This window comes from Hippocampus zosterae, chromosome 3, assembly GCF_025434085.1.
Source record: "Hippocampus zosterae strain Florida chromosome 3, ASM2543408v3, whole genome shotgun sequence".
NCBI lineage: Eukaryota > Metazoa > Chordata > Actinopteri > Syngnathiformes > Syngnathidae > Hippocampus > Hippocampus zosterae.
Window position 1 is genome coordinate 21,639,383 of NC_067453.1, and position 27,031 is coordinate 21,666,413.

A 27,031-nucleotide genomic window follows, 5' to 3' on the forward strand; every position below is an offset into this window, starting at 1 on the left:
ACTCTGAGGATGCCTTTGCTGAGTCAATAGCGTTCTGAAGCGCTTAATTATGCAAATAGAGGAGGCGCCTTTGACTGCAGTTCAATCTTTCGAAAGCTGAGCTAGTAGGGTTCTTTTCTAGGCAAAAATACACGTCATGACTTGGGATCCGTTCATCCTGATCTCCTTTCCTCTTGTCTGTGGCAAAGGAAGTACATCTTATCCATCTCAGACAAGGTGAAGTGCTCAGATGACATGGATTGGTAGTTTTTGCCAGCAAGCTCTAGTTCAGTGGTTCTTAACCTGTGTTCGATGGAACCCTAGGGGTTCGGTGAATCGGACTCAGGGGTTCGATGGAGCCTGTGAGACACACCCGACTCAACATGTCAATTAGTTATGACACGCCCGCTTGGCCATCACTGGCTGGTTCATTTTGTGCACAGTTAAAACAAAAAGTATACTTGAAATTTTATTTATGATTTTTCTGGTTTTCATAAATGTGTTTTCTTATGTATTGAATATGTTAAAAAAAAATGTAATTCTTATTTTTCCACTAATGAAGGGTTCGGTGAATGTGCATACGAATCTGTTGGGTTCAGAACCTCTAACAAGGTTAAGAACCACTGTTCTAGTTTAGTAAACATTTGTGTGTGGGGGTGGGGGGTGGCGAGGGAGGAATAGGACAGTTAGTTGGGAGGAGAGTTGGTTGAGATGTTGATGGGGTAAAAAAAAAAATGAGAAATGAGTGGGTTGTGTCAGGAAGGGCATCCAGTGTGTTGCAAACAAATGACCTGGTTACTTAGTCAGTTTCCTTGTTGGTTTGTTACTTCGTGAGTTGGTTGGTTTGTTGTTAAGTTTGTTTGTCTATCACTCATTTGGTTGATCAGTCAGTCATTGAGGTTGGCAGATACTTCCAGTCGTTGATTTGTTACTTCAGCCGGTTGTTGAACAAAAGGTGACACTTGGTTGGTTAGCGGGCCCATTAGTCATCTAGTCAGTTCTTTGGTTTGCCAGATTGGCAGTTGTTTGGTTAGTTAGTCTTTTCAACAACTAGTCAGATGGTTTGTTGTTGCAAAGGTTAAACGAAGCAAAGATACAAAGTAGGTTATCATTCGGAAGATATTGTATTGTACTGTCACTGCTCAAAATGACAGCGTCTCCTTGTCGTTCCTATTAAGTGTGTGTAATGATCTTAAACGCGTGATGGGCTTGTGAAAGGGGCTTTCAGCCACAACACCTGCCGTGAAATCCAATTGTACACTGCTCGTGGCTAAATAACAGATAAAGCCCAGATATGAGTCAATGAGTCTTTGGCAGTATGCCCGATGCGATGCGTCATGCCCGTTGGCGCGACCAAGCCGTTATGATACGACTGCACGCCATTTTTGTCCAACTGCAGAACCTCCGATTGTGTCGGTTCCAAAAGTCTGAGTCAGTGAGACTGAGTGACACCGGGTCATCATCACCCACCCGCCGATAGACAGAAGTAGCGCATCACAGCTGTTATTTGTGCAAATAGCAACTAAATAAATACAAATGAAGCATTGTTTATATGCTAATCCAAAGCTTGACACCCGATTGTGCGGCTCATTTGTTTTGGGGGTTATTTGTCACACTTTTTAGCAAGAAAGCTTAACTCGTGCGAATGGGAGGCAACAATTCTGGCAACGCTTATCCAATGTGATGTGAAGGAACAGATGTTGGAACACCGATGCTGTTGTCTTGGCTTTCATTACTTGAAATACAAGTCTGAAAAGTTTGTACACAAACTCCCTCGCAATATGTCGCTCTGATAAATGACTTGTTTGAGCCGGGCAGAAACATCCATCGCTGGTGGGTGGAGAATTAATGACTTCACTGGGATTTGGGATTTTTGTCATGCCTGCCCAAAGCTTCGGATGCAGACTCAAGTACTATTTCTAGTACTGATATATCTCATCTCAGCATTAATCCAACTATTGCATCCTTGCAATATGGTCAGCATATGCAAATGAACCACCGCCTGCTCCATTTTGCCTGCGCTCGGCATTTCCTGTCAACGACAGCTGACTTTGGTCTACGAAGATATCGCCTGTGAATACTTTAGGTCTTCTCTATATTCAAGATAAGATAAAGATAAAATATCCTTTATTCGTCCCACACTGGGGAAATTTACAGCCTCCAGCAGCAAGAATGTATGTAGAAAGAAGAAAGAAGAAAGAGAAGAAAACAACAAACATCTTACAATTAAATGCAATATGAACACAAAATGGATAAATCGCAGTACTATTTACAATTTTCCTTCACATCATTTAATTATTATTATTATTATGATTGTTATTTTTTATTCATCAGCCTGACAGCAGTCGGTAGGAACGAGCGTCGGTATCTCTCCTTCTTGCAGCGCGGGTGTAACAGTCTCTGGCTGAAGGAGCTACCTAGTGCTGTCAGGGCGGGCTGGAGAGGGTGTGAGGGACTGGCCATCATAGCTTTTCAGCTTAGTTAGCATCCTTCTGTTGCCCACCTCCTCCAGAGTGTCAAGGGAGCAGCCTAGGACAGAACTGGCCTTCCTGACCAGTCGCTCCAGTCTCTTTCTGTCCCGGGCTGAGATGCTGCCTGACCAGCAGACAATGCCATAATGGATGGCCGAGGCCACCACCGAGTTATAGAATGTCTTAAGGAGTGACCCCTGAACCTCAAAGACCTCAGTTTCCTGAGTAGGAAGAGTCGGCTCTGTCCTTTCCTAATCAGGGTGTCCGTGTTTGTAGACCAGTCCAGTTTGTCGTTCAGAAGAACACCAAGGTACTTGTAGGAGGTCACCCTCTCTATGTCCATACCCTGGATGTTCATCGGTGCTGGTGAGGACTTTTTCCTGCAGAAATCCACAACCAACTCCTTAGTTTTCCTAGGGTTGATCTGGAGGAGATTCTGCTGGCACCAGTCCACAAAGTCCTTTGTCAGTCCCCTGTACTCCCTATCGTCCCCTTCTGTAATGAGGCCAACAATCGCAGAGTCATCGGAGAACTTCTGAAGGTGGCAGTTTGGAGTGGCGTGTCTGAAGTCTGAGGTGTAGAGGATGAACAGGAATGGAGCCAGAACAGTCCCCTGCGGCGCTCCAGTGCTGCAGAGAAGCCTGTCCAAATCACAGCTCTGCAACCTCACGTACTGCGGCCGATTTGTGAGGTAGTCTATGATCCATGCTGTGAGATGGTGGTCCACTCCGGCGTTCTGCAGTTTGCCTCCCAGCAAATTGGGCTGGATGGTGTTGAAGGCACTGGAGAAATCAAAGAACATGATTCTCACAGTGCTCCCAGCCTTCTCCAAGTGTGACAGCACTGAGTGGAGGAGGTAGATAATGGCGTCTTCCACGCCGATGCCAGGCTGATAGGCAAACTGCAGCGGGTCCAGTGACGGGCTCACCAGCGGTCGAAGGTGGGCGAGGATGAGTCTCTCCAGCGTCTTCATCAGGTGAGACGTCAGCGCCACCGGTCTGTAGCTGTTCAGCTCCTTAGGGTGGGGGGTCTTGGGCACTGGGACCAGGCACGAAGTTTTCCACAGCTGTGGAGCTCTGCCCAGCTTCAGGCTCAGGTTGAAGATGTACTGGACAATGTTACACAGCTGGTCAGAGCAGGTCCTGAGGAGCCGGGAACTGATCTTGTCCGGACCTGCTGCCTTCCTCACATTCATCTTCCTCAGTTGGTTCCTTACCTGCTCTGTTGTGACGGACAGGCAGGAACCAGGTGACATACTGGGTTGATGAGAGCTGGTCGAAAGAGGAGGGGGAGGAGAAGAAGTCCTCAGTGAGAGAGGTTGCAGTTTGTGGTTGGGGGAAGGGACAGACGACTGGTCTGTCGCAACATGTTTTCAAACCACCGTGATAATGTAGTACGTAGCAAGCACTGCAATAACCTGCCGGATGCACAAATATTCCAGACTGTGATACCCAACGTTTATTGCGCCGTGGCACCTATTTTACATTTGAAAATTAATCTCACGGCATACCATCATACAAGAATGTAACAAAAAGCGGTTTGTTAATATGGTGGAAGATCTTTTTTTTTTTTTTTGTTCTGCATGTCACTAAAAGTCGCCCGCATGGAAAGTAAACAAAGACACATTATTTGTTGTGAATATAAATCACTGTTGGACTATTAAATAGAAATTGGATCATTTCCCACGATACACCTGATGAACTCTCACAACATACTGGGAGGGAATTACTGGTCCAGAAGCCCACTAAAGTGAGGTTGCCATGGCAATGCCAGAGCTGCTATTCTCCTTATGATTATCCCATCCAAATGGCTTTCGCTTCACTTGAATCCTTCCGATAATAAATGTCAGATGCCAGTATTAAAACCCGTCTTACATTCAGAGGCTTTAGGTGCAATGACTATTCATATGCGTCCCCAGACCCCCTTTTGCAGTTCTCTTGATTCCTCACGCTTCTGGGGCCAAATCCTTGCCCATTCCCATCATGCTTTGATGGCCCACTTTTTTTATTGCTGCAGATTGCTCCGAACTGCTCTTCCAGTTCACAGCGTGCTCCATCTCTCATTTGAACCGCTCGACACTGTGCTTTTGCGATGACGCAGAAAGGTTTATCCCACTTCAGTTGGAAATATCATTTATAAAAGGCTGATGACATCTTTGTTAATTTCCCCTCAAGCATCCTGGTTTTGATGATTTGATATCGTCTGAGTGACACATTTCATGGACCATATCTCCTCCTTTCTGCTCGGGGCCGTGTTTACGTTAATAACCCCAATCAACAGCTGCCAACGAGCCGCTACAATGACGGCGAATGTCACACCATATGCTAATCCATCCGTTCTGCAACTCGGGGAGCTTTGAGACGTTTTTTTTTCCTCATTTTTGCTCTCGCTGTTGATGTTTCTGTGGTCGCGGAAAATCAGAAGCCGTATCTCTGATGAGAATTGCGTATTCGTACGCCCACACTGACGCGCAGATTCCTGAGAGGTGTTTACCCCCACACCTATCATCCTCCGCTAATGGCTTTGATAATTGCGGACTGGCTCAATGAGAGAGGACATGATTTAGAATTATATATGGAGACAAGTGTCATACATTTCTACATAGTGTCAAACATGATCTTACTCAAGGAGATTTGCACACTCGCTGTTCAATTTGTGACTGATTAGCAGTAATACAGTCCTCAAATGCATCACTGGTGGTGAGCTGGTTTTATGCAGACGTTGCGGGTTTGATTCATGGCTGGTGCTAAGGCCAGATAAAAATGCCATCAGGAATGGACATCAGAATATTCTGAACAAATCATGCGAATGGCTCATTTTGAAGATGCTCAAATCTGAAAATCACAAAAGCGACTGAAGTATGCTAAAATGTTGTTGATTTGGGCCTGGACGGCTGATTTTGCTTCATAAATGATAAGACCTATCCATAAATGAATTTTATTCATTTATTTGTAGAACGACATTATAGTCACTTACGAAGGTAATGTTATATTACGGTGTGTGAGATGGCAGGTCGTCCTGTCCGGCAGGCAGCAGGGTCGCAACATGAACTCCATGGAGCTCCATCACTTGATGACTGTGGCTCGAATGCATTAAGTGCTTCCTTCTGGGGACATAAGAAAGTCCTTTGCTTATGAAACCAAAGAAATCACCACATGGCTACAGGTTGAAGACGCACACACACACACACACACACACACACACACTCACATAGTTAATGGCATTGATGGTTTCCACTCCTGCGTGTGAGACTATCTTTTATTAATAGCCTTGGCTCTTGTGCGGACATGGAGACCATTTTAATGATTAATCTGAAAGGAAAGTACACATTGGACATGTGGTGCTGTCTTGGCTGGAAAAGAGCCACTGTTCACTCTTCAGGTACATTAGGAAATATGTTTCCATTCCTTTTGTGCTTATTTTAGACACGTTAAGCCTTATGGTTGCATTCGCTTACCAAGGACACTGGGACTCAATCACTTACAGTGTGTACGCACAAATTTGTCATTCACCAATATGTTTGTACGCAGCTTGAAAGAGCGTTTGGCCAGCAGTGCCATTGAGGAACCTGAAATAGGGAGCATTAACGATGATGGCACAACAGTTTCGAGAAGGAAGATATTTATGACCCATTCCTGACTTTATTCCAAGTGTTACACCTGTTAGCATGATTTGAATGTAGCCTCACTTCACCTGTCCCACATTATTACTCTTCAGGGCTATTTTATCGTATAACTGACAATAAAAATTCTTTTGGACTTTTTACTTTTGTATTCGGATACATTTCAGAGTTGACTAATGTAGCTTCTGATACTTAAGTTCAGAGTGTGACTATTTTTGCCTCCTCCTAACTCAAAGTAGTTGATTAGATACACATGCTTGCACTTGCAAAAACATTTTCTTTCTTTGTGACCTTGCTTTCACACAGGCTGGTGGAGGACTAAAGGCAGCTGTCCTTGGCATGGGGCAGAGGCTGAGCCGGGTGGGGGTGGGGGGGCAGTGCACCGGGGAGCAATGGGGAGGTGGGTCGGGGGTCTGGAGTGAACAGTGTTGAATACTAACAAACGTCTTGAACAAAAGGCCAGATGTCCTTTCTGGGCTCGGTGTGTCCTTTCAATTCTGAACTGCTTCTTAATTGTTGAAGGCGTTCTCGCCTGATCTCTATCACAATGAGAGAGAAAACCAGACAATAATACATCATAAAAGAACCCCTAATATTATGTTTATTTTCTGGCCGTCGTATTTAATGAGCACAGAGCGTGAGAAGCTCATATGCAGAGGACAAATGCCATCGTTGAGCTTATTGGTATACTCTTGGGGTCTAAAATCTCCTTAGTGGTTATAACATGCACCGATAGCAGAGTGAAGGACGTAGAACTAATTTGATATTAGCCGAAAAAGCTGTCAGGGTGACAACACTAAATAGGACAATTCAGACGTGTCAGAGTCCGTTTTATGGCGCGTGACCTGAAGAACCGTTCCTCAATTCATGTTGCTGGTGTCATTTTGCGATTAAACTGGAAAACATTGGGCTAATATTTTACTTCAGAGACAGACTTTAGCTTTCATATATCTCGTATCTCTCTCGATATTGGCTCGATATTAATCTACTCACCTGCCTCACAATGCGAATAAAAATAAAACTATCCCATTGAGCGGAAAACAGTGGATCATCACACCACCTTTCTGTTTGATTAGGGAATAGGGGTTTGATGGTTTTGTTATATCATGAGGCGTTTATTTGAGGTGAGATGTTTGGACATGAATTGAAGCCTGCCATCTATTTGATCAGAAGCCTCTACTTGAGCAAGTACTGGAATTGTATCAGAATAGAGAAACCATTTTTAAAAGTGTCATACATACAGGTCTGGTGAATTATTGAGCCAGAAGTTTTTACTACACTTTTGAGCCTAAGTCATTGGGTACACATGTACATGTAGCTCGTGTGTTTGATGCTTAGTTGCTTCCCAGTGAAAGAAACATTACCAAAGTACAATTTGAATTATAGGAAGGCTGTTTACCAATCACCCCATAGTGACTCTGAAAATGAAAAAAAAAATCAAATACGTTGGTTTAATTTGCACTGTAATTATTATTATTATTTTTTTTTTGCGTTGTCTTTGGAAGTGGCGGGTCTTTTTTTCTTTTTTGGTTGCTTTTCCCGAAGGAAGCCAATGAGTCATTTTTTTGCAGCTGCAAACCTCCTCTTGTATTTTGACACAGTTCCTGTTATCTACTACTAGTGAGGAGTGCGCTTGTGAGTGACACCTGGACTGCATTCGCAGGACCATTGGGCCGGCAGGAGGACAGTGATGGGAATGAGTTTCCTGTCCAAACCTGACCTCGGCCTGACTTAAACTTACGTACTATGACCTGCTGCCAACGCAATCTTCTTTCCAAAGAGACATCATTAAATAAAGTACCGGTAGATACTATGTAGAAGGGAATGTGAGCAATGAAGAAATGCCGAAGGAAATATTTACGGTATATTTATTGGTAATGTTTTCCAAGTTTGACACAACCGTTGCAGCCTTAACTGACCAAAATTAGCACAGACTTCTTGTTCTTTCTGTAAAAGGCTAATAAAACACCGGTGGGCGCATTTAGTTGCTCTCAGCAGTGTCTCACAACACTCGTGACTCTATTTCTGAAATGTCATTCAAGGTATTTTGTACTGTATCCCCATTTATGTTACAATACATTCCTGGACTGCGTTTGAAAGCTTTTTGTTGCAAAATAGTTTGAGGAAATGTTGCTAGGAGTGATGCGCCTGCTTGTAATCGCCTTCTTGATGGTCTTATGTAAATCATCTTTACAGCCCTCCTGGCTGTACACGATTAAAAGTGACGAATTACCGCTTCTCTTTGTGAAGGTTAACGCTAACTGTGTCACGGGCCACTTTCAATTGTATCGTTTCTGTCTCAGCAAAATGAATTCCGGTCTGATTCCAAAAACTCTAGGACAGGGGTGTCCAAACTTTTTGCCAAGGGGGCCAGATTTTGTGTGGTAAAATGTCGGGGGGCCGACCTTGGCTGACATTCTTTACATTGAACAACAATATTGTTCAACAAATTTTAGTAAGCCAGTCTGTTTCACATTTCCATTTTTATTTTAATTTCAACAATCTTAAGAATTTCTTTTGGTTCATTTGAAACAGGTATATCACATGCAACTGCTTATTCATTTGACTTTTTCTTAAACGGAAGTCTCCTGAGTGCAAATTGATTGATTTGAAACATAAAATGTATCACCATCACTTTTCAATAGTCACAAAACCTTTGACTCGAACAACAGGGAAATGAACAAGCAATACACATATCCACAACTGCAAGGATCATTTGAAATATGACATATCAGTCAATATAAACACGGAGTGATGTCTTGTTAACTCGTGAGTGATGTCTCGTAGAGTGCTACTGCCCTCTAGTGTCTAAATGCTATTACTCATTTAGTGAATGCTATTACTCATTTAGCCACTAGAGGGAAGCAGTACTCTATGAAACATCACTCACCAGTCTACGAGACCTCAGTCAATGCAACACGTGTTCCATTGCGCCCAACCTGCGGGCCAGACGGCACTGATTTTATGACAGGGGCCGAGGGCCGGATGAAATTCGAACGCGGGCCGGATTTGGCCCCCGGGCCGGACTTTGGACATGCCTGCTCTAGGGTGAGCTAAGTAAACTACAGTGTTACGCACGAGGATGAGATTTGTTTTCCAAAGTGCTATACAGGGTGCGCTATACATTTCTATGAGGATTAGCGAATCCCACAGCAGAATCTCTGCATAGTTAATACATCAACTCTTTGAGCTTCCAGCACCAGAGACACCTCCGATGGTTCTAATACTGCATGAAGTCAGTGTCTCTCTGGCATCGCTTAGGTTCACATTTCAATATAAAGTCATCTGGGATTACTGGACTCCATTTCCTAAAGCTAAACTGAACGACCTCGCGACAATTTCTACCGCTTGTGTCATTTTCGACTAAAACTCAATATTGCATTTGTGTGTCTTGCTTTTGTGCACTGGAGTCACGCTGGTAGGCACAAGTGAATTTGAGGAGCAGCACTAATAGTCAGCAGCGATAAATATGTGGTAACTGCACCTGAGAAGAAGAGTGTATTATGTGGGTGGGATTGGCTAACATGTACTGTATATATGCATATGGACCGTATTTTCTGCACTATAAGGCACATCTAAAAACATTCAATTTTCTCAAAAGCCGACGGTGCTGCTTATAATCCGTTGCGCCTTCTATATGGATCAATATGTTCCTTGTATTATCTTCCCTTTAGCACAGCCTTATAATGCGGTGCACCCTATATTTGGAAACACTTTTAAAATAGGTCATTCATTAAAGGTACTCCCTACACTCCGAAGCGCCTTATACTGTGGAAAATATGGTACTATATCGACTGATTAAATCAGCTGGCCGATTCATTGGTTCAGATGTTGGTACAGATCAGATCCATCAGGAATCACATGTAAATGCTCCTCGTTCTTCTTTTCATGGCTTTGTTTGCCATTGAACTTTTTCCATCTTTTCCACAGCGAGATGCAAAAGGCCAGTATCTGTTTGACCTCATCTGCCACCACCTCAACTTGCTGGAGAAAGATTATTTCGGCATCCGATATGTGGACCCCGACAAGCAGCGGGTAAGCAGCTGGAACGTCACTTGTAAATTCCCTTGTGAGCTAACGGTGCGTAGCAGAGTACAAATGCTACAATTGAGCATTGAGCACATGGCTGCCCGGTGGGCCAGGTTACTAAGTCAGGATAGTGGCAGACTTGATTCAATTGCAGAAATCAACTCTTGCCTATAATATCAACAACAACAAAAACATGGCTTGGAAAACCTTGAAGTTTTATTTCGGTGAAGAAGTGTGACCCCTTCATGAAGTCAGCAATGACCCATTGGCTTTTCCTCATCCAGCCCACTAACAAATAATTACTAAGAATATCTTTGTTGCTCACTTTAACTGAACTGTTTGTCTGTGATTGGCTACCAACCGGTCCCCAATGTACCCCACCTCTCGGTCAAAGTCAGCTGGGATCGAATACAGCTCATCCGCGACCTTAATGAGTTTCAAGCCCTGTAGAAAATGGATGGCTGAAACCTGGCGCAGTCATCTTGGGTTACACCTGGGCCATCAGGGAATAAAAAGTTCCACTGCTGGTAGATCCTGCTTAATGAACCTCAACCTGACGAAATAAAGTCATGCAACAAAATCTTAATGCAGCCCTCGCAGATTCAATCTTCATGCTCCCCCGAAAATGAAATCCTTTCGCCCTCCATTAGCCGCACTGGTATGTGTTTTTTCTGAAGGCTACTGTTGTACCGCAGATGCTTTTACAATGTGATTTCACACAACCTTTAAGTCTTTTCCTCACAATAATATCTCTCAACCACATTTTTCCCGGGATAAAATGGCAATTTTTGCAGTGGAACCTCCAAGATCGAGCGCGATTTGTTCCAGCCTGCTGTCAACCAACAATTTGCTTGATTCACAAAACAAACAAACAAACAAACAAACAAACAAACCAACAGACAACCACATAAAATATTATAATTATACAACCACATAATTGAAACAAAATCAGTCCATGTTCTAGTTGTCTAAACACCTATTATTCAGGTTGCTTCTTCCTTTCGATAAGATAAGATAAGATAAGATAAGATATCCTTTATTCGTCCCACAAGGGGGAAATTTACAGCCTCCAGCAGCAAGAATGTATGTAGAAAGGAGAAAGAGAAAAAAAAACAACAAACATCTTTCAATTAAATACAATATGAACACAAATGGATAAAAATTATTATTATTATTGTGATTGTTATTTTTATTCATCAGCCTGACAGCAGTCGGTAGGAACGAGCGATAAAGTGTTGTAGAAAGCCAAAGACAAAGCAAAACGCATGCAGAGTTCAGCCGTTTGAGTCGCGGTGAAATGAAAGTTTGTGTGGTATAATGACGTCTTGCTCGTTTGTTCCAACATTTAGTGTGACGAAAGAGCAATCCATCCTCCATAGTGGTGGGGTCATACAACTTGAATTGGTTTGCGGGCAATCACAAGGCACATGTCAACAAGTAAATGTCCCGATGCACATCCAGAACTTTGGACGAGTCTCAATAAACCACACATGCTTGTTTTTGAAATGTGGTAGCAAGTCAAAAGTAATCTATGCAGTTTGTCGGTAAATATTTCTGAAGCAGATGTCTGCCCCGTGACCCTTCTGAGGATAAAGCGAATCAGAAAATGGATGGATGGATGTGCACTCAATTGGAAGACCGCGGCATTGTTGCTCTGTACCCATATGCAAATCACATGCTTGACTTTACTTTAAATACATTGGATGAGATGTAGTCAAAGAACATCAGAGCGAGGACCCGTGTCATTGTTTGCTTTAAGTACGATGGGAAGTTCCAGGACACGTTTAGTGCGGCTTGGCGGCAACTCTCCATTCATGAAGTATTCACATGCATGCTGGCAGTCAACACGAATGTTGTTTTTGTCGCTGTTAGCATTGATGGACGATGAAGAACTGGTATCGACTCAAATGACTCGGGCCAGGACGGATTATCCAGTCAACAAGTATAATCAGCCGATATGGCTCTTTTAAAATCGGATGACATCTTTGACGATTTTTGTCATTGTTGTCGAATTACACATGAACATATTCCAATTCAAGACAAAGATTTTGACATTCAAACATTCCCCCGATCTCAGAAATAAAATCTGACTAATTTTGCAGGTTAACAAATACTAAATGATTCGTTACTGTAATTTTACTCTGCCAAATATTGGAATCGGCACTGGCGTCGAAAAGAAAAAAAAAATTCACGATGACCCTAAAATGCATGCATGCAAATGTGCTTTGAATTTTGTCACCAACCCACCAAATCTGCTCTGCTTCCAACGCAGCACTGGTTGGAGTTAACAAGGTCAATCGCGAAGCAAATGAAATGTAAGTACAGCTCATTTTTTGTCATCCATAAAAACTATGACAACTGACATCGGTAATGAAAGTACAGTGTGTTTACGCTCCCATGACAAAGTGGCGAGCTGATTTGACAACAGAAAATTAAAAAGCGATTAGTCACTCTCAGAGGAAAAGTTCAACACGCTGGTGAAGGAGCTGATGATTTAACGTTAAATTTTGTATGGACACAATCAATTCGTGCGGCGGTTGCTTGGCAACTGGTCCAAAAGTACCGTACCTCTTGACTTGCATATGTAAGGGGGGAAAAAATTGAATCAAATTTGACCTTTTCAAATACTAAACAGTAAATTCACAGTTTTGTTTGGCAGTGACGTGTTTTAGATGTGATGTTGATTTTTTTGAATATTGCTGATTGTTTGATGTGGGTCAATTTCTCCTGATTTCAATTTATAGTCCTACTGTACTTTGTCTTGCTTCTTCTAGCTCAGCCTCCATTCACAATGTGTCTGCGTGTCAAGTTCTATCCTCCTGATCCAGCTGCTCTAAAAGAGGAAATCACTCGGTAAAACCTCCTTTTTTCACCGCTCCTACTTGACCCAAGGATATACGCTAAATAATAATGATCGTAAGTTGGAAGAACATTGGAGAAAAGTTTTCAGAATTCCAAATCTTATTTTAACGTTTGAAACAATTTGGATTGTTCAATTAAATGATCTACGATTGAGTGGTCGACAGTGGTCGACTATTTAGCACGTCCGCCGCACAATGCAGAGGTGCAGGGTTCGATTCTGGAGGATTGTGTGGAGTTTGCATGTTCTGCCCGTGCCTGCGTGGGTTTTGTCTGGGTACTGCGGTTTCCTCCCAAAATTCCAAAAACATGCAAGGCAGGCTGATTGAAAAATCCGTTTCGAATTGCAACTTCTACACCGTTACAAAAACAATAATAAACAAACACTAATTCAGTTTTCCCAACTTGTGAAAACAGCCATCCTGGCTAGTTATTCAGTGTGCATGTTCCCACATATCTAAATGTGTCTTTCGACGTAACAAATAGTAATCATGGCCTTCAATGATTAAAAAAGACTGAGTGCTTTTCCAATCTGAGACTTTCTAATGAATATTACACTGTTTGCCAAAGGACTTGTTAAGCAGGAGGGATGCAAAAAGCTTTCTCTGGTAACCGTGAATGAAACATGGCAGAACAACACTTGCTTTCCATCACGTTTGTATTTTTCAAAAGCAAATTCTTCAACCAAACCGCTTCCAGAAAGGTCATTTTGATGCATTTCAAAGAGCAAGTCCTCATTATATGTTTCCTGTTTCCCATTCTGATCCTTTTGTCTCTACTGTTCGATTTTATAGCCAGAACTGGACACATGTCCAGAATGTTGTGTCCAGTGATGATTCAGCAATTCTGGAGCTCCCCTTTAATAGCATCCGCATCCTCCTCATACGCCCCACTGAGGTTCTTGGTGTCTTTTTGTTGCAGATATCTCGTTTTCCTGCAAATCAAAAGGGACCTTTACCACGGCCGCCTCCTGTGCAAAACCTCGGACGCCGCATTGCTGGCTGCCTACATCCTTCAAGGTAATGGAAGGTAACATATGGACCTGCTGCCATGTCTAACACTGCATTAACTTGGCTGGAGAGCTCAGCAGGCTGACAAATGCATGCCTGTTGTAGAAAAAGGCGAGACAGGCCAGCTGAAAATGTCCAACTAAGATGTGTGAGCCTCTCAGCATGTATTTTTTCCAAACTGAAATGCCCCTTATTGCACTGTCAGAAAATAGGGTCCATTTTTGTTCTCCGCGGTACAACATCTTGTCATGTACACTATAAAGTTCACAATTGAACCTCCGTGTACAAGTAAGTACTGTTCAAGTTCTGTTCATTTTTAGAAAAGCTTTGCAAATGCTCATAAGTGGCCAAGGGAGCATGTTTCTACATTTTGTTTACATGCTAAGCCAATGTGAATATGTTTGGAAATAGCCTCCCGTTGCAAGGAATGCATCCGTTCATCCGTCCACCCTTCCGTTTTCTCGTCCACTTATCCTCGCAAGGGTCATAGTAGTCATAGTCTAGACTAGGGATGGGCAATTCACCGTATTTTCCACACTAAAAGTTGCTCTGGATTATGAGGCGCACCTTCAATGAATGGCCTATTTTGTAATTTTTTTCATTCATTGGGCGCACCGCGTTATAAGACACAATCTACAATGCATCCACTAGATGGAGCTACGCTCCAGGAAACGGCAGCAGAACAATCAAACCTCAGTAAAACTTATTTAATAAAGCAGCGACACAGTTCAACTTAACAAGTTATAACATTGACAGTGAACTCTCTTGCCGCTGCTCGATTTCCGTGTTCAACTGCGTAACCGATCGCCTTAAGTTTGACTGTCCGTGTTTTATGTTATGTGTTGTGTTTATTATTTTACTTTATGTTAACTGTTTTGTTTAGCGCTTTGTTACAGCTGCAGCTGTTGTGAAAGCGCTATATAAATCAGCATGTATTGTATTGTATTGAACTCTGCGCTGTCAGCATGTCTCGAGCAAGGAGCCATTTTGGGGGCAAAATATTACCGAAATAACCATACATACACAAGGCGCATCGGATTTTTAGGCACGCTGTGAGCTTTTAAGAAAATGGAAGGCTTTTACGTCCGCCTGTTAGTGCGTAAAATACGGGAATGTAATTTCGGCACTTTAACCCTTCCATGCATCCTGAAACAGGATAACATCATAAGCTGTCCACTGTAGTAACCGCTGTCCCTTGTGAAGAAAATTAAAAAGCTGTCGTTATTGACCATTATTTGAATTGGCACAAAATCAATCATGGCTGACAACATCTCTACATCTCTCGTTTCTAATGGGGATGAATAGGTGCAAGTGATGTTTGCCATCAAGTCACAGTGAACAGTGTGACTACAACTTTCTACCCACATTCTTGCTGCTGGAGGCTGTAAATCTCCCCAGTGTGGGACAAATAAAGGATATCTTAACTTCACCTCCAGCAATAGGTGGCCAGAGGACCCTTAAAAGTACAAATGTAGCACATTTTTATGACAAACCCAAAATAGACTGAGTGGTTATCTGGTCTCCTATCATCCTTTAGCCAAAGACACGCATGGTGAAATGTGGAGATCGTATCTTAAAAAAAGCACGGTGCTGGAGGGTTAGGGGAGGGGCTCATGCATTAAAGATGGTGCTGCCTGGTCAGGTTCCTCCTCACACTGGAGAATTCAGTATCAGGGTCATGCGAATGTAGACTCAAGTTAATAAGCGCCTAACCTTCACATCACCTTTTTGTGTTCCTTCCCCCAGCTGAGATCGGGAATTACGACCCCGGGAAGCACCCTGAAGGTTACAGCTCAAAATTCCAGTTCTTCCCCAAACACTCGGAGAAACTGGAGCGGCGGATCGCCGACATACACAAGACAGAACTGATGTAAGATGAAATTTTAAAAAAAAAATACTCGACAAGGGGTTGGCAAACTGCTGTACGGTGGCAGGGAACACACCTCAGCTCACGTCATAACGAGCAGCATTTTGGCAGAGTGTCAACAATTCTTCAAAAGAAGGCATCAAGACGTTTACTGTCAAACTAAACATAAAACTAAGATAATTACACTTTGTCTTATTAAAACATTAAAATGTGCTGACTAAATGCTAACACATAAAGGAAATAGCCAAAAATGGGCTACTAAATAGAACCTATGTGTAAAGAAAATATTGGGTTTGACATCCTCTTTGATGAACAAATTTTAGGGGGAAAATGGTATGACAGAACTTTATGATCATGTCAATTCTGGGTGGGCCACCTTCAAGAATGGGCGTGCTTTCTGCTCAGATACAAGCCTGAATAAATGCCACACGCTTGCCCTGACATTGTCGTTGCCTGCTTAAGAGGCCTCATGATGATTATGATGATGATGATGATGATGATGAAGATGATAGTTGTCTGTGCAATAAAAAGCACTCAAGGTCCACAATCCACACAGAGGCTACACTTTACACTGTCACTTAATTATGCCACTTAATAATTTTTTTTCTCTTCTCCTTAAATTTACATCAGTTTAGCAGATTTTAATCAAGTACAACCTATGCACGTTTTCAAATTTGGTAAATTCAAATGACATTTTCCTTTTCAGTGCACCTTTGCTCCTCTGTTTTTCAGGAAATTGACTTTTCTTGTAAAAGTCCATTGAGAACACATTGACTGAAAGGGAAATGATGAACTGTTTTGAATGGAATATGGTGAAACACAATAGTGCTGGTTCTGTGCCAGTAATGATCGCGTTGAGCTGTTTGAGGCTCTGCTGCCCACTAGTGGCAAATATTTTCTTCACTAGTCCCGAATCACTTTGCTGGTACAGTACATATCACACTTGCCAATGAAGGCTAAAATAATAAAAGTTTTTTTTTTTAATTGTTAAACATTTGTCACTTTGGATCCCATATGGCTAATCTTCCTGATATCGACCACATCAACCCCCCGAAGCCCCAAAACAAAACAGTGTAATATGAAATCTTCCACAATTTACTTGTGCCTCTTTTTTGAGTTTTTTGTTTTTGTTTCATAAATGTCCCATGTTTTTTGTTATGTTCCCCAGTCCTGATGTTTGGTGTGTTGTCATTCCCTCTCAGTGGACAGACACCTGAAACATCAGAGCGAAATTTCCTGCAGAAGGCCCAGATGCTGGAGACATATGGTGTTGATCCGCATCCATGCAAGGTGGGCTGCTGCATGCGGATCGGAAGCAACGACACCAACAACAACAACAACAGCACGTCGTGAGCTGCACTCTATAGTACAATGTTTTGGACATGTCCTCATTTGACTTTTGTCTCTTCCAGGACGTGTCGGGAAACCCGGCTTTCCTTGCGTTCACGCCCTTTGGTTTTGTGGTCTTGCAGGGAAACAAGAGAGTGCATTTCCTCAACTGGTGAGTAAAATGATGCAGGTTGGCTTAGAACCACGCTGCATATCCACATGGGCTCGTCATGTCTTAGATACACGAGAGAGACCAAATATTAAAATCAGCTCTTTAGTGTGACACGGTGCTATTTGTAACATTTGTACAACCACAACAATAATAATAATAATAATACATTTTATTATGAAAGTGATATGATCTTAAAATGAAAGTGCACACCTACATTTAGATTGGGACCAAATTAACCGTTTAGACTTTTGTATTAATGGTACATGACAAAACTTCTTTTTTTGACAGAGAAAACAAATGACTCTTTAATTGTCAGTTGTATATTATATTGCATTTTGTACTAATCCTACCTCCATTGCGGCTTCCGAAGTGATAGGTCTGCTATTTAGTGGATTATTTTTTTTCCTTCTCATTGTTGACTTTATTTTGTTGTGCCGGCTGTTTATTTGGGGTGCAATTCCACTGTTAACCGCTAGATGGTAGGCATTGTGTGACGCTGTAAATTTGAAAGAAGAAGAATGAAAACAGGAAGTGTTTCAGGCTTAACACTTTTGTTTGTTTTTTTTAAATGAAAATGTGAAATGCTTTTTAATACTCGTTCTAACACCTACAGAAAGCAACGACAGTAACTTCATTTGGGAATGTACGTCTTTGGGTATGATTCCTGGTGTACATTGTGAGATGACGAGTCTGCTAAAACTAATCCAAAAAAAATATATGATTGTAAATTAAGAAGGATCGGAACACTCTTACGCTGTACAATATTTTCATTTTATCCATTGCTGTTGCTCTCTCGCAATATTAAATGTGTTTGAATGTGTTTCGCATTTTATGTTTAAAAAGTGTGTTGAAAGTCCTTCAAAGAACATGTGCCGTAAATGCTATAAAAACATGCCAAAGTGGTATTTAAATAAAGTGTTTCAATATCGAGGACTTCACTCACATGGGGTTGTCTGGAATGTAACCCCGCCATGGAAGGACGATTACTGTATTATTATTCGTAATAGTTGCAGTAGTAGTAGCAGTATCAGGGTAGCACTAGTAGTCTGTATAATTTATTCATGGCGCAGCTGTTTGTACGCTATGCACCCTTCCATCTGCCACTACCTGTGAAACGAGGTGGTGCACAGTTGGCTAATTAATCACACTTGCTGTCTTTTAGAAAGAGTAAAAATTGGACTTCTTTGTGGGTTTACTCGGAAATATGTGTGTGGTGCTCACATTTCCTACCCTCTTATTCACCGTCCGCCTTAAGGGAGTACAACCAGCCATTTGTTTTTGTCCACTCTGTGGCTGTTTATGTGATCTTCAAGTACTTTTCATGAATATTTAATGAGCCCGTTTCTTTCCTTCCCGGACAGGAACGAGGTGACCAAGCTCAAGTTTGAGAGCAAGACGTTCCACGTTTATGCAAACCACAAGGAGGTGAGAGCGCGACTTGCTGGCATGCATGTTGTCCATCGTGTGCTCCCCCCCCCCCCCCCCCCGCCACCGCCCCTGCCCCCATCCCAGTATTTTTAATTATCCTGCACGCCGTCCTCTATTTTCAATGTGCAGGAAACAAAGATCACCCTGACATATTTTGCGCCCACACCGGAGGCATGCAAGCATCTTTGGAAGTGCGGCGTGGAAAACCAAGCTTTCTACAAGTGAGTTGAACAGTTCAACGCCTCCGCGTGACCTTTGGATCATCAACGCCGTTCTGTTGAAGGAAGTCGGCGGGGTTTCGAGGTTATGAGGCTCGATCACACGTTATTTTCTCCAAGGCAAAAGTGGGCATTAAAAATAAATGTCTCACTTACCACGACTATAAACGTATTGAATAGTGTATGGAGACGTGCAAGGGACTCGTATGCATATCACACATGCGGCGGTTGAATAATTCACTTGTGCTTTCTGTCTTTCCCGGCGTTCACGCAGTACTTATTACTGATATCAGTGCTGCCAAAGCCGGTACAGATTCAGGGCATGCGGTGGAAGCTCTCAGGTCAAATGTAATCAAGCCAAAGAAAATACTGGCCAGTGGTCGATCACAGATTTAGCAGTTAAAATCAAGTCTTTCAGAGAAAATTCGAAAGAAATGTGCAGTGAACACTTGATACTGTAAGTACTCTACACTCATTTAAAACTTTTCAGGGACAGCGGTTACGAGAGTGGCCAGCTTATCGTGATATCGGGTTATAGGGTGCATGATAGGGTGAAACACGATTCTCAATATATTACCATTTGAAGTGTTCAATGATTAAATGGCCATAATGGCTCCTTGTTTGTCATACAGAAAAATGTGTAAAATTTATTTGAGTCGTTTTCAGTGGTCACGAACGTTGTTGTTGTTTTTTTAGATAATAGTCACTATAAAAGCCGAAAAAGTTGCAAACTTCACAACACTGACTTTAATTTTATAAACTACCTTCTGTTTGCAATCAAGTCGTTGGAACAATAAGTACACGTACGCAACGATGCGTTTTGAAAAAATAAATTTTAGAAAATGAGTTTGAGCGATAGGCTCCAATAATTGAGAAAATCAATGAATCAGCTAGCCCTAATTGTAAGATAAAAAAAAAACAATTATGTCTGCTAAATTTGAATATAAAATGCAAATGCTATCCATTACTCATACTTTTCTGTGTTAGCACTCCAAATGATATGGCGTCGCAATGTTGAGTTTCTGCTCTTGTGAATTCTATATCAACAAACTTGATTTTTATCCCTGCTTTCTTCTTATTAAAGTTGGAATGTCCCTTTTGGTTTTTTTGTTTGTCCTTTTCAGGCTTGAGAAGTCAAGTCAGGTCCGCACAGTGTCCAGCAGCAATTTGTTCTTCAAGGGCAGCCGCTTCCGTTACAGGTAATGTCCGCCTCGCCTACTCGAAGACGTAATGACCAAATGAGAGGATGGGGAGGGTGGCGCCGGTGAAAAAAAGATTTCCTCAGAGGACGTGACCTTTTCCTGGCCTTCTTTTCTGCCACGTCAGTCTGTTTTAGCCACAGAAGATAAACCGTCACAAGAGGCAAGCAAGCCAAATTAATGGGACAGATTACAGCAGGCAAACTCACGGTGCATTTGCTTTAATCCTGCTGTTTACCGGCGAATTGACACAAATTGAAAGCCAAACTATCATTATTTGTTTATTCTTGAAGAAATTCATATTTAGGGTAATTTCCCATCGTTCATGAAATTTAGACTCAGCTACTTGGAGTTTTAGAATATATCGAGTCTCTCCAGTGACCATCCATACATGGCCCGGAGGAAATGGACAGATGTCCCAATATATTTGTCTATACAATGTATCGAACCTCACATGGTGGTCTGTGTGCTTTACGACAGCGGGCGCGTGGCAAAAGAGGTGATGGAGCACAGTGCCAAAATCAAACGAGAACCTCCGGAAATACACAGGTACACTGCTGGCAGGTCCTGAAATATATATATTTTTTGCTTTATCACACGATCTGTAGCAAGCACACACATAGTAAGTAGGCTACTGTCTATTACTTTCTCGCAGCGCTGTGATGCTTGTGTGTGTGTCTGCGCAGAGCTGGCCTGGTTCCCAGCCGGAGCTGTCCATCCATCACCCACGGGCCTCGGCTCACCAGCGTACCGCGCACACGGCGGAGAGCTGTACACATCTCTATCATGGAGGGTAAGCCCGTAATCGGGACACTCGAGTGTGTCTGAGCTGATTGAAAAGCTTCCGCCATCATATGGGTTCATCGAGAAAGAAATCATACTGTATAGGAATGTGGAGGTATTGTCATTTGCGAGGTTGTCAGCCTGCTATTTTGGCCTTCCTCGTTTTTCTTCTTCTGTGGTGACCGGTGTTAGTCTTCAAAATCGTTCATCCCACTAATACGATGAACTAAAGTGAAAAGAACAGTCAGTAGTCCCTCCCTGTATCTTGCAACGGAGTCACACAAGCAGGACTCTTGCGTATATTTTGCTGTGGTGTCAGAAGAGCTGACCGTACGCCTGGCAGTGGTATTAATACCTCAACTGAAAATAGCCCCGGGGCCCGCTACTCCATGTTTGTCACTGGAGGGGGGTGGGGCCAAGTCAGGCGGACCCGTGTGAAGCGCTTCACACGCTCGCCCGCAAATAATACACGGCGACTCCGTGGCCTGGATTACGGGACGGTGACCATCAGGACTTAACGGTACTTTTAAGAACGACCCTCGTGCCGTAGTCATGGTGAAGTGTCTGATCCGCATCACCACCCGATTGAACGTCCACTTGCGCATGATCAACCACTGCTACCGCGACGTCCGCGTTCGCGTGCTGAGCCTGGGGCCCCGAATGCTGGGCAAGGCCCTGGGGGTCCTGCCCCTGTACCCCGCTCTGGGCGAGGTGCCGGGGTCAGCCGGCATGATGCCTGGCACGTCGCCGCCCTGCCTTCAGTCCAGCAACCATCCAGGTAAACTCGTCAGGGAGAGGCACTGCATGGCTCACTCGAGCGAGAGTCAAGCGTAAACATAGAAGATATTTTTATAGCGCATTGTTTGCATACATTTTGTCGGTGGCAGCAAAGTGACCTACTGTAGCAATTGGTTAGCATGCCTCAGGGTTCTGAGGTTCTATGTTTGTATACAATGATCCATTTTACTGTACGTCCCCCAAGCGTCAAGGCGATAACGTGTTGTTTTAATTGCTTTGTGAGCAGGATTACACAAAAACTAACAATTTAGATGAAATGTGATGGCCAAGGAAGAACACATTTGCATTTTTCTCGCTGTTGCACTTTGAGTCACAATAGAACAGTTCCTGTGTCCCAGTATGCAAATGTGAAGGTCTCTTTTTTAAATTTATTTCTTTATTTTTTTGCTGAACTCTTTCAACCGGAAAGTAGCCTTCTGGATACAATACAACACCACCACAATACAGCACTTTTTGTCCCCCACATTTAGGGAGGAATACATTTTCTCTGTTTTACCATTTCATTGCTTCCTGGAATTTTGGCTCAAAGTAAATTTTTCTCTTGGGTGCATTTGTCTTGACAAATTTATTTTGATTGTTGTTGTTGTTGTTGTCCAAAACAGGATGAGTCTTTGTTTAGGCCTCATTCCAGATCATGAAATCATTATATTTGAAGGCATGGTTTTCATTTAGGGTGGCCTGGTGGGCAAGTGGTTCGTGCATCGACCTCACAGTATTGGGTTAGATCCCAGGGGCGGCCTTCCTGTGTGGAATTTTTGCATGTTTTCACCGTGCCTGCGTGGGTTTTCTCTGGGTACTCCGGTTTCCTCCCACATTCCCAAAACATGCATGGCAGGCTGATTGAACACTCCAAATTGTCCCGAGGTGTGAATGTGAGTGCAGATGTTTGCTCGTCTCTGTGTGTGCCCTGTGATTGGCTGGCAACCGGTTCAGGGTGTCCCCCGCCTACTCCCCGAAGACAGCCAGGATAGGCTCCAGCACCCCCGCGACCCTAGTGAGGATAAAGCAGTTCGGAAATGAATGACTGAATGAATAAATCTGAATTTTGCTTCACGGCAAATATTATCACCTGCATATACAGTCCAAGTCATATTTCTGTCTACATCACACCTGTCTCCCTTTATCTCTTTAAACCAGGCCTGGAGTCGCTCCGTGACAGCGCCCACTCCACCCCGGTGCGTTCGGTGTCCCACGGTGAGGCGTTCATCCCGCGTTCGCGCAGCCAGGCCACGGAGGCCGGCGAAGGGACGGCGGTGATCTCGGACGAAGCGTACAGCCCCTCCGACAGCGTCCTGCCAACGCCGGTGGCCGAGCACGGCGTGGAGCTGCCGGTCGCCTTGCGGCAAATTAACGGGGCGCCCTGCAGCATCGAGGAGGAAAAGGAGTCGGAGGCAGGGACCCCCACGCGAGGGGTCGGGGGGGACTTTGGACAAGAGGGCGCCGCGGGGGCCCTCAGCGAGGTGGAACAGGTGAATAAGTTTGTGTTGAGTGTCCTGCGTTTGCTCCTTGTCACCATCGGACTCCTCTTTGTCTTGCTCCTCCTCCTCATCATCCTCACTGAGTCCGACCTCGACGTGGCGTTCTTACGCGACATCCGCCGGACTCCCGAATTCGAGCAGTTCCATTACGAATACTTTTGTCCCCTCAGGCGGTGGTTTGCCTGCAAGCTCCGCTGGGTGGGCGGGTTGCTCGTTAGCAAGTGAGGCGCTCGCGTTGGTAAACAGGCCTCTTGGTGGGGGGCTGAGGAGACGCCATGGAAGTGGCACCCATGGGAATCGTCCTCCTCTTGCAGCCATGCTGGTCGGACCGACCTTGTGACCCCAGGACAACTTCTCTCTCTCCCCCTCTCACACTTTTGAGTTTTTACATCTCGCCCACCTCACTTTCGCTTTTGTTCTCCTTTTTTATGAAAACCAATTATCTTTTCCTTCCTTTTTTTTGCATAAAAATCTGAGAATTTTAAGGGTATGCGCATTACTTTGAGGTGTTATTTATTGACTTTAAAGGTATTTGCATCAGATGAGACGGAAGGGGCACTGCAAGAAGATGGGTGAAACAGAAGTGAGGTAGCGGGGTATACAGTACACATATTTAACATGTTAACTAATTTTTAAAATGTGACACACATGAAGTCGCTCACAGTAAGAACACATTCATAAAAAATGTGTTCTTACTGCTCGCTTTGGCGCAGCTTGTGGCATCGTGGTGCCAAGGAACCTTATTGAGATGGAGCTTCATTTAGGCATTCAGTAAGCCTGTCTAAAAAAGTAGTGCTATGCCACTGTTTTGATGCCAATGAACTAAGTTGGAATGTGAAGATGAGCTTTATTTCGGAATTCCACAGGACTATCTTCTAATAGAAAAGTAGTACTTTTACACCATCTTTTTCTATAGCCAATTTGAGGGTGTGGGCGCCGGGGGATTTTCATCTGACATATCCAACACTTCACCAGCTATCGCAAAACTCCTCCTCTAAACCAGATGTCTGTTGTATTACTGATTTGCTATTGATGCCAAAAAATGTTGGCAAAGCAACGAAAATTCAACTCACTTCAACATAGTTCCTTGTCACCAAATGGTGCCCAAGCTTTCCATGTAAGTGAGTTTTTCAGCAAATAATGCATCATAAGTTATTTAAAAAAACAACAACAACAACAATTGCAGTTATGTGGTTTAATACCCTTGGTGAATGTGTGACGAATTGATTACTTGGGATGCGTGCTGATGTAAACATTCGAACGTATTGCGATATCTTTCGAACGTGCTGCATAGTCGTTCGAACGAGTTGGTAAAGTCATTGAAACGTATTGGTAAAATCATTTGGACATATTTAGTGAAGTCATTCAACAAATTGGTGAAACGTGAGCTAAATGCAAAAATCTTATTTCCCAGCAGGATCGCTCCAATACATTAGGATTTATAATCATAATAGTGAATCGGTCTTTGGATCGCAAAGGAAGGTAAACACTCAAATTTGACTCCATTGTTGTATGGGTGTACCCTGCTTGAATGGAATGGACTCTAAAATATAGTATAAGAGGTTGAACGTAAAGCCATTGAAGGTTGACGTGAATGAGAAGAAGAAAAGGATACTTTAATAGACAAATACTGTATCTTTTTTTAGTATTGTATAAGGCTTTGGTGACCTTGTAGTGTTAAGCGGAATGAGTAGCTAATAGCCTAGCTATACAGTACAAACGTAGATGTGCAATCCTTATCAAGTACTGGTACTTCTTGAATGTGTTTGTTGGTTCCGCTTATTCATTTTCATGACCTTGAGATTCAATGAATTTCAATTATTTCTTACGATGAAGATTTATTTTGAATTAAAGATCAACCTTTCGGTTTATGTATCATATTGCTCGTAGATCAGATGATGTACTTTTTTTTGTTAAAAAACAAGTTTGTTTCCTAATATATTGACAGCTCCGATGTATATTTTAACAGGACTCAAATGTTATTTTGTTATTAAAGATGAAAATTATACTTTTTGTAGCGCCGTAAGTCTCAAGCGAGTACGGGGAGCATTGACGGAGAAACAAATGTCAGCCTTCAGTCTTTGTGTACAATACAAAAACACGTGTGATGCCAAAATACAGTTCCACCTTTCATACATACTTCTCACATAAGATGTTGAAAAAAATCGAATAAAATAATTGACAGATGATAAAATAAACATTACAAAAAAATATGACTACAGCCATGTTACTGATTTAGTGTATTTGATTTTGCAGTTGATCAATGTAAAAGGTGCATTTAATTTTATACATTGTATTGATGACTGCTTTTTGAACATATGAGGCAAATATGAACTCATAAATGGGGTCAAATCACGAGACTGTACATTGTGCAATGTTTAAGGAGAGTCTTTAACGTCATCAGGTGCACAACCCAAAATAACTGGGATTACAAGAAACAAATTCAGCGGAGCCCCCAAGGTCGACAACCTTCCAATCTCCTATTTGCTTGCATTTCACAACACTTTTCCAAGAGGAATAAAGATTTGTCCCATAAAAAAAAAACAATTATTTACAAATACCGGTAAATTTTAAATTAAATGTTGCATAAGCAACCCCCGACACCCACCCCCAAATCCCTGTGTGGTATCTGTCTGAGTGTTTGAAAAGGATGGAAAGAGATTGACATGATATCTTTTTGTTTTGCAATGGTTGTTGAAGTTGGGAAAGGAATTCACTTTAAATGGAAGCAATGTCCTTTCATCATGCAGCTTTTGCACATTTGCCGTTCAAAGGCTGCTTCGGTCCACCGGAATGCCGACAATAAGAACGAACAAGTCCATGAGAAGTCCACATACTGTAGTTGCGTTAGCGTCATGTAGCGTCTTGTAACAAGAAAAGAAAAATATGGGATAACAGAAAAGAAAGAAAAGCACCATTCAAGAAGCAATAATTAAGAAATTATTTTTTTTAAAAACATTGTCATAAAATTTGTGTTTTAAAATAATGTGATCAGTGACCCCAGTTCTAGTTGTATTTTCCTCATTGACCTCTTGTGTTGAGGTTTTTGTTTTTTATGGTAAATGTTTCGTTGATTGTTTCTCGTCACGCTGCTTGGAGGAAATGTAACATTTTGTCCATTTTGTTTGCATTGAACAGCCTTAACGGCCCGACCCGACAGTTTAGTGGGGAAAGACGCAGGACAAGATGAAAGTTTTATCATGTTTACTCTTTTCCCCCATTGGAGATACATTGGCTTCAGTTTCTTCTAAATATAGTCTCAATTCAAACATCACAGAAAATGTTCACTAGTTCACTATTTCATTTTATAAAGCAAAACTTATATATTATGTGGACCAATTACTACAGAGTGAAATATCCTTGTTTTGTGTGTGATTATAGCTTACAGCTAACAAAACAAGTCACCATCTCAAGATATTCAATTTCCATTATCTGAACTGTTTATCCTGATGAGCACTAAGGGACAAATTATTTCTTTTCCATTAAAAAAAACAAAATAAGTTTAATAAGGTAGACATTTTGAAGTTGATGAATTTTGAGTTGATGAATTTCACTTTTTGAATTGAACTACTGATCATTTTTTATTACAATTTATGGAGATGCACTTTTGACCACATTTGATTTTATTTCACTTTTTGTTGGACAACGGATGATGTCGCAGAAACACTTTCAAAGTAAACGTGAAGGCGCCTTCAGGCTTTGAGTTGCCTCCCCAGTGGAATTCAACAGAGACACTGTTTGATATTTTTTTTTTCTAAAAGTTGTCACTGGCTCCGACATTCTTTTGGT

General features: G+C 42.5%; 1 protein-coding gene across 6 annotated transcripts in view; it reads left to right on the forward strand.

The window, feature by feature from the left end:
• Positions 1 to 26,739, forward strand: part of LOC127597169 (FERM domain-containing protein 5) — a 51,290-nt gene extending 24,551 nt beyond the window's left edge. The window contains exons 2-15 of one of the 6 annotated variants that reach the window (XM_052059994.1): positions 10,003 to 10,107; positions 12,374 to 12,416; positions 12,876 to 12,954; positions 13,882 to 13,979; positions 15,717 to 15,840; positions 17,040 to 17,127; positions 17,250 to 17,338; positions 18,700 to 18,763; positions 18,896 to 18,987; positions 20,109 to 20,183; positions 20,664 to 20,732; positions 20,870 to 20,976; positions 22,902 to 23,233; positions 23,413 to 26,739. In XM_052059994.1, coding sequence (XP_051915954.1) covers positions 10,003 to 10,107; positions 12,374 to 12,416; positions 12,876 to 12,954; positions 13,882 to 13,979; positions 15,717 to 15,840; positions 17,040 to 17,127; positions 17,250 to 17,338; positions 18,700 to 18,763; positions 18,896 to 18,987; positions 20,109 to 20,183; positions 20,664 to 20,732; positions 20,870 to 20,976; positions 22,902 to 23,233; positions 23,413 to 23,460 — 1,413 coding nt within the window. In that variant the 3' untranslated portion in view covers positions 23,461 to 26,739. Of the gene's footprint in view, positions 1 to 10,002; positions 10,108 to 12,373; positions 12,417 to 12,875; positions 12,955 to 13,881; positions 13,990 to 15,716; positions 15,841 to 17,039; positions 17,187 to 17,249; positions 17,339 to 18,699; positions 18,764 to 18,895; positions 18,988 to 20,108; positions 20,184 to 20,663; positions 20,733 to 20,869; positions 20,977 to 22,901 lie in introns of those variants that run through there. The other 5 variants (XM_052059992.1, XM_052059993.1, XM_052059996.1 and 2 more) reach the window with 5 other exon arrangements.
• The last annotated feature ends 292 nt before the right edge of the window (positions 26,740 to 27,031 follow it).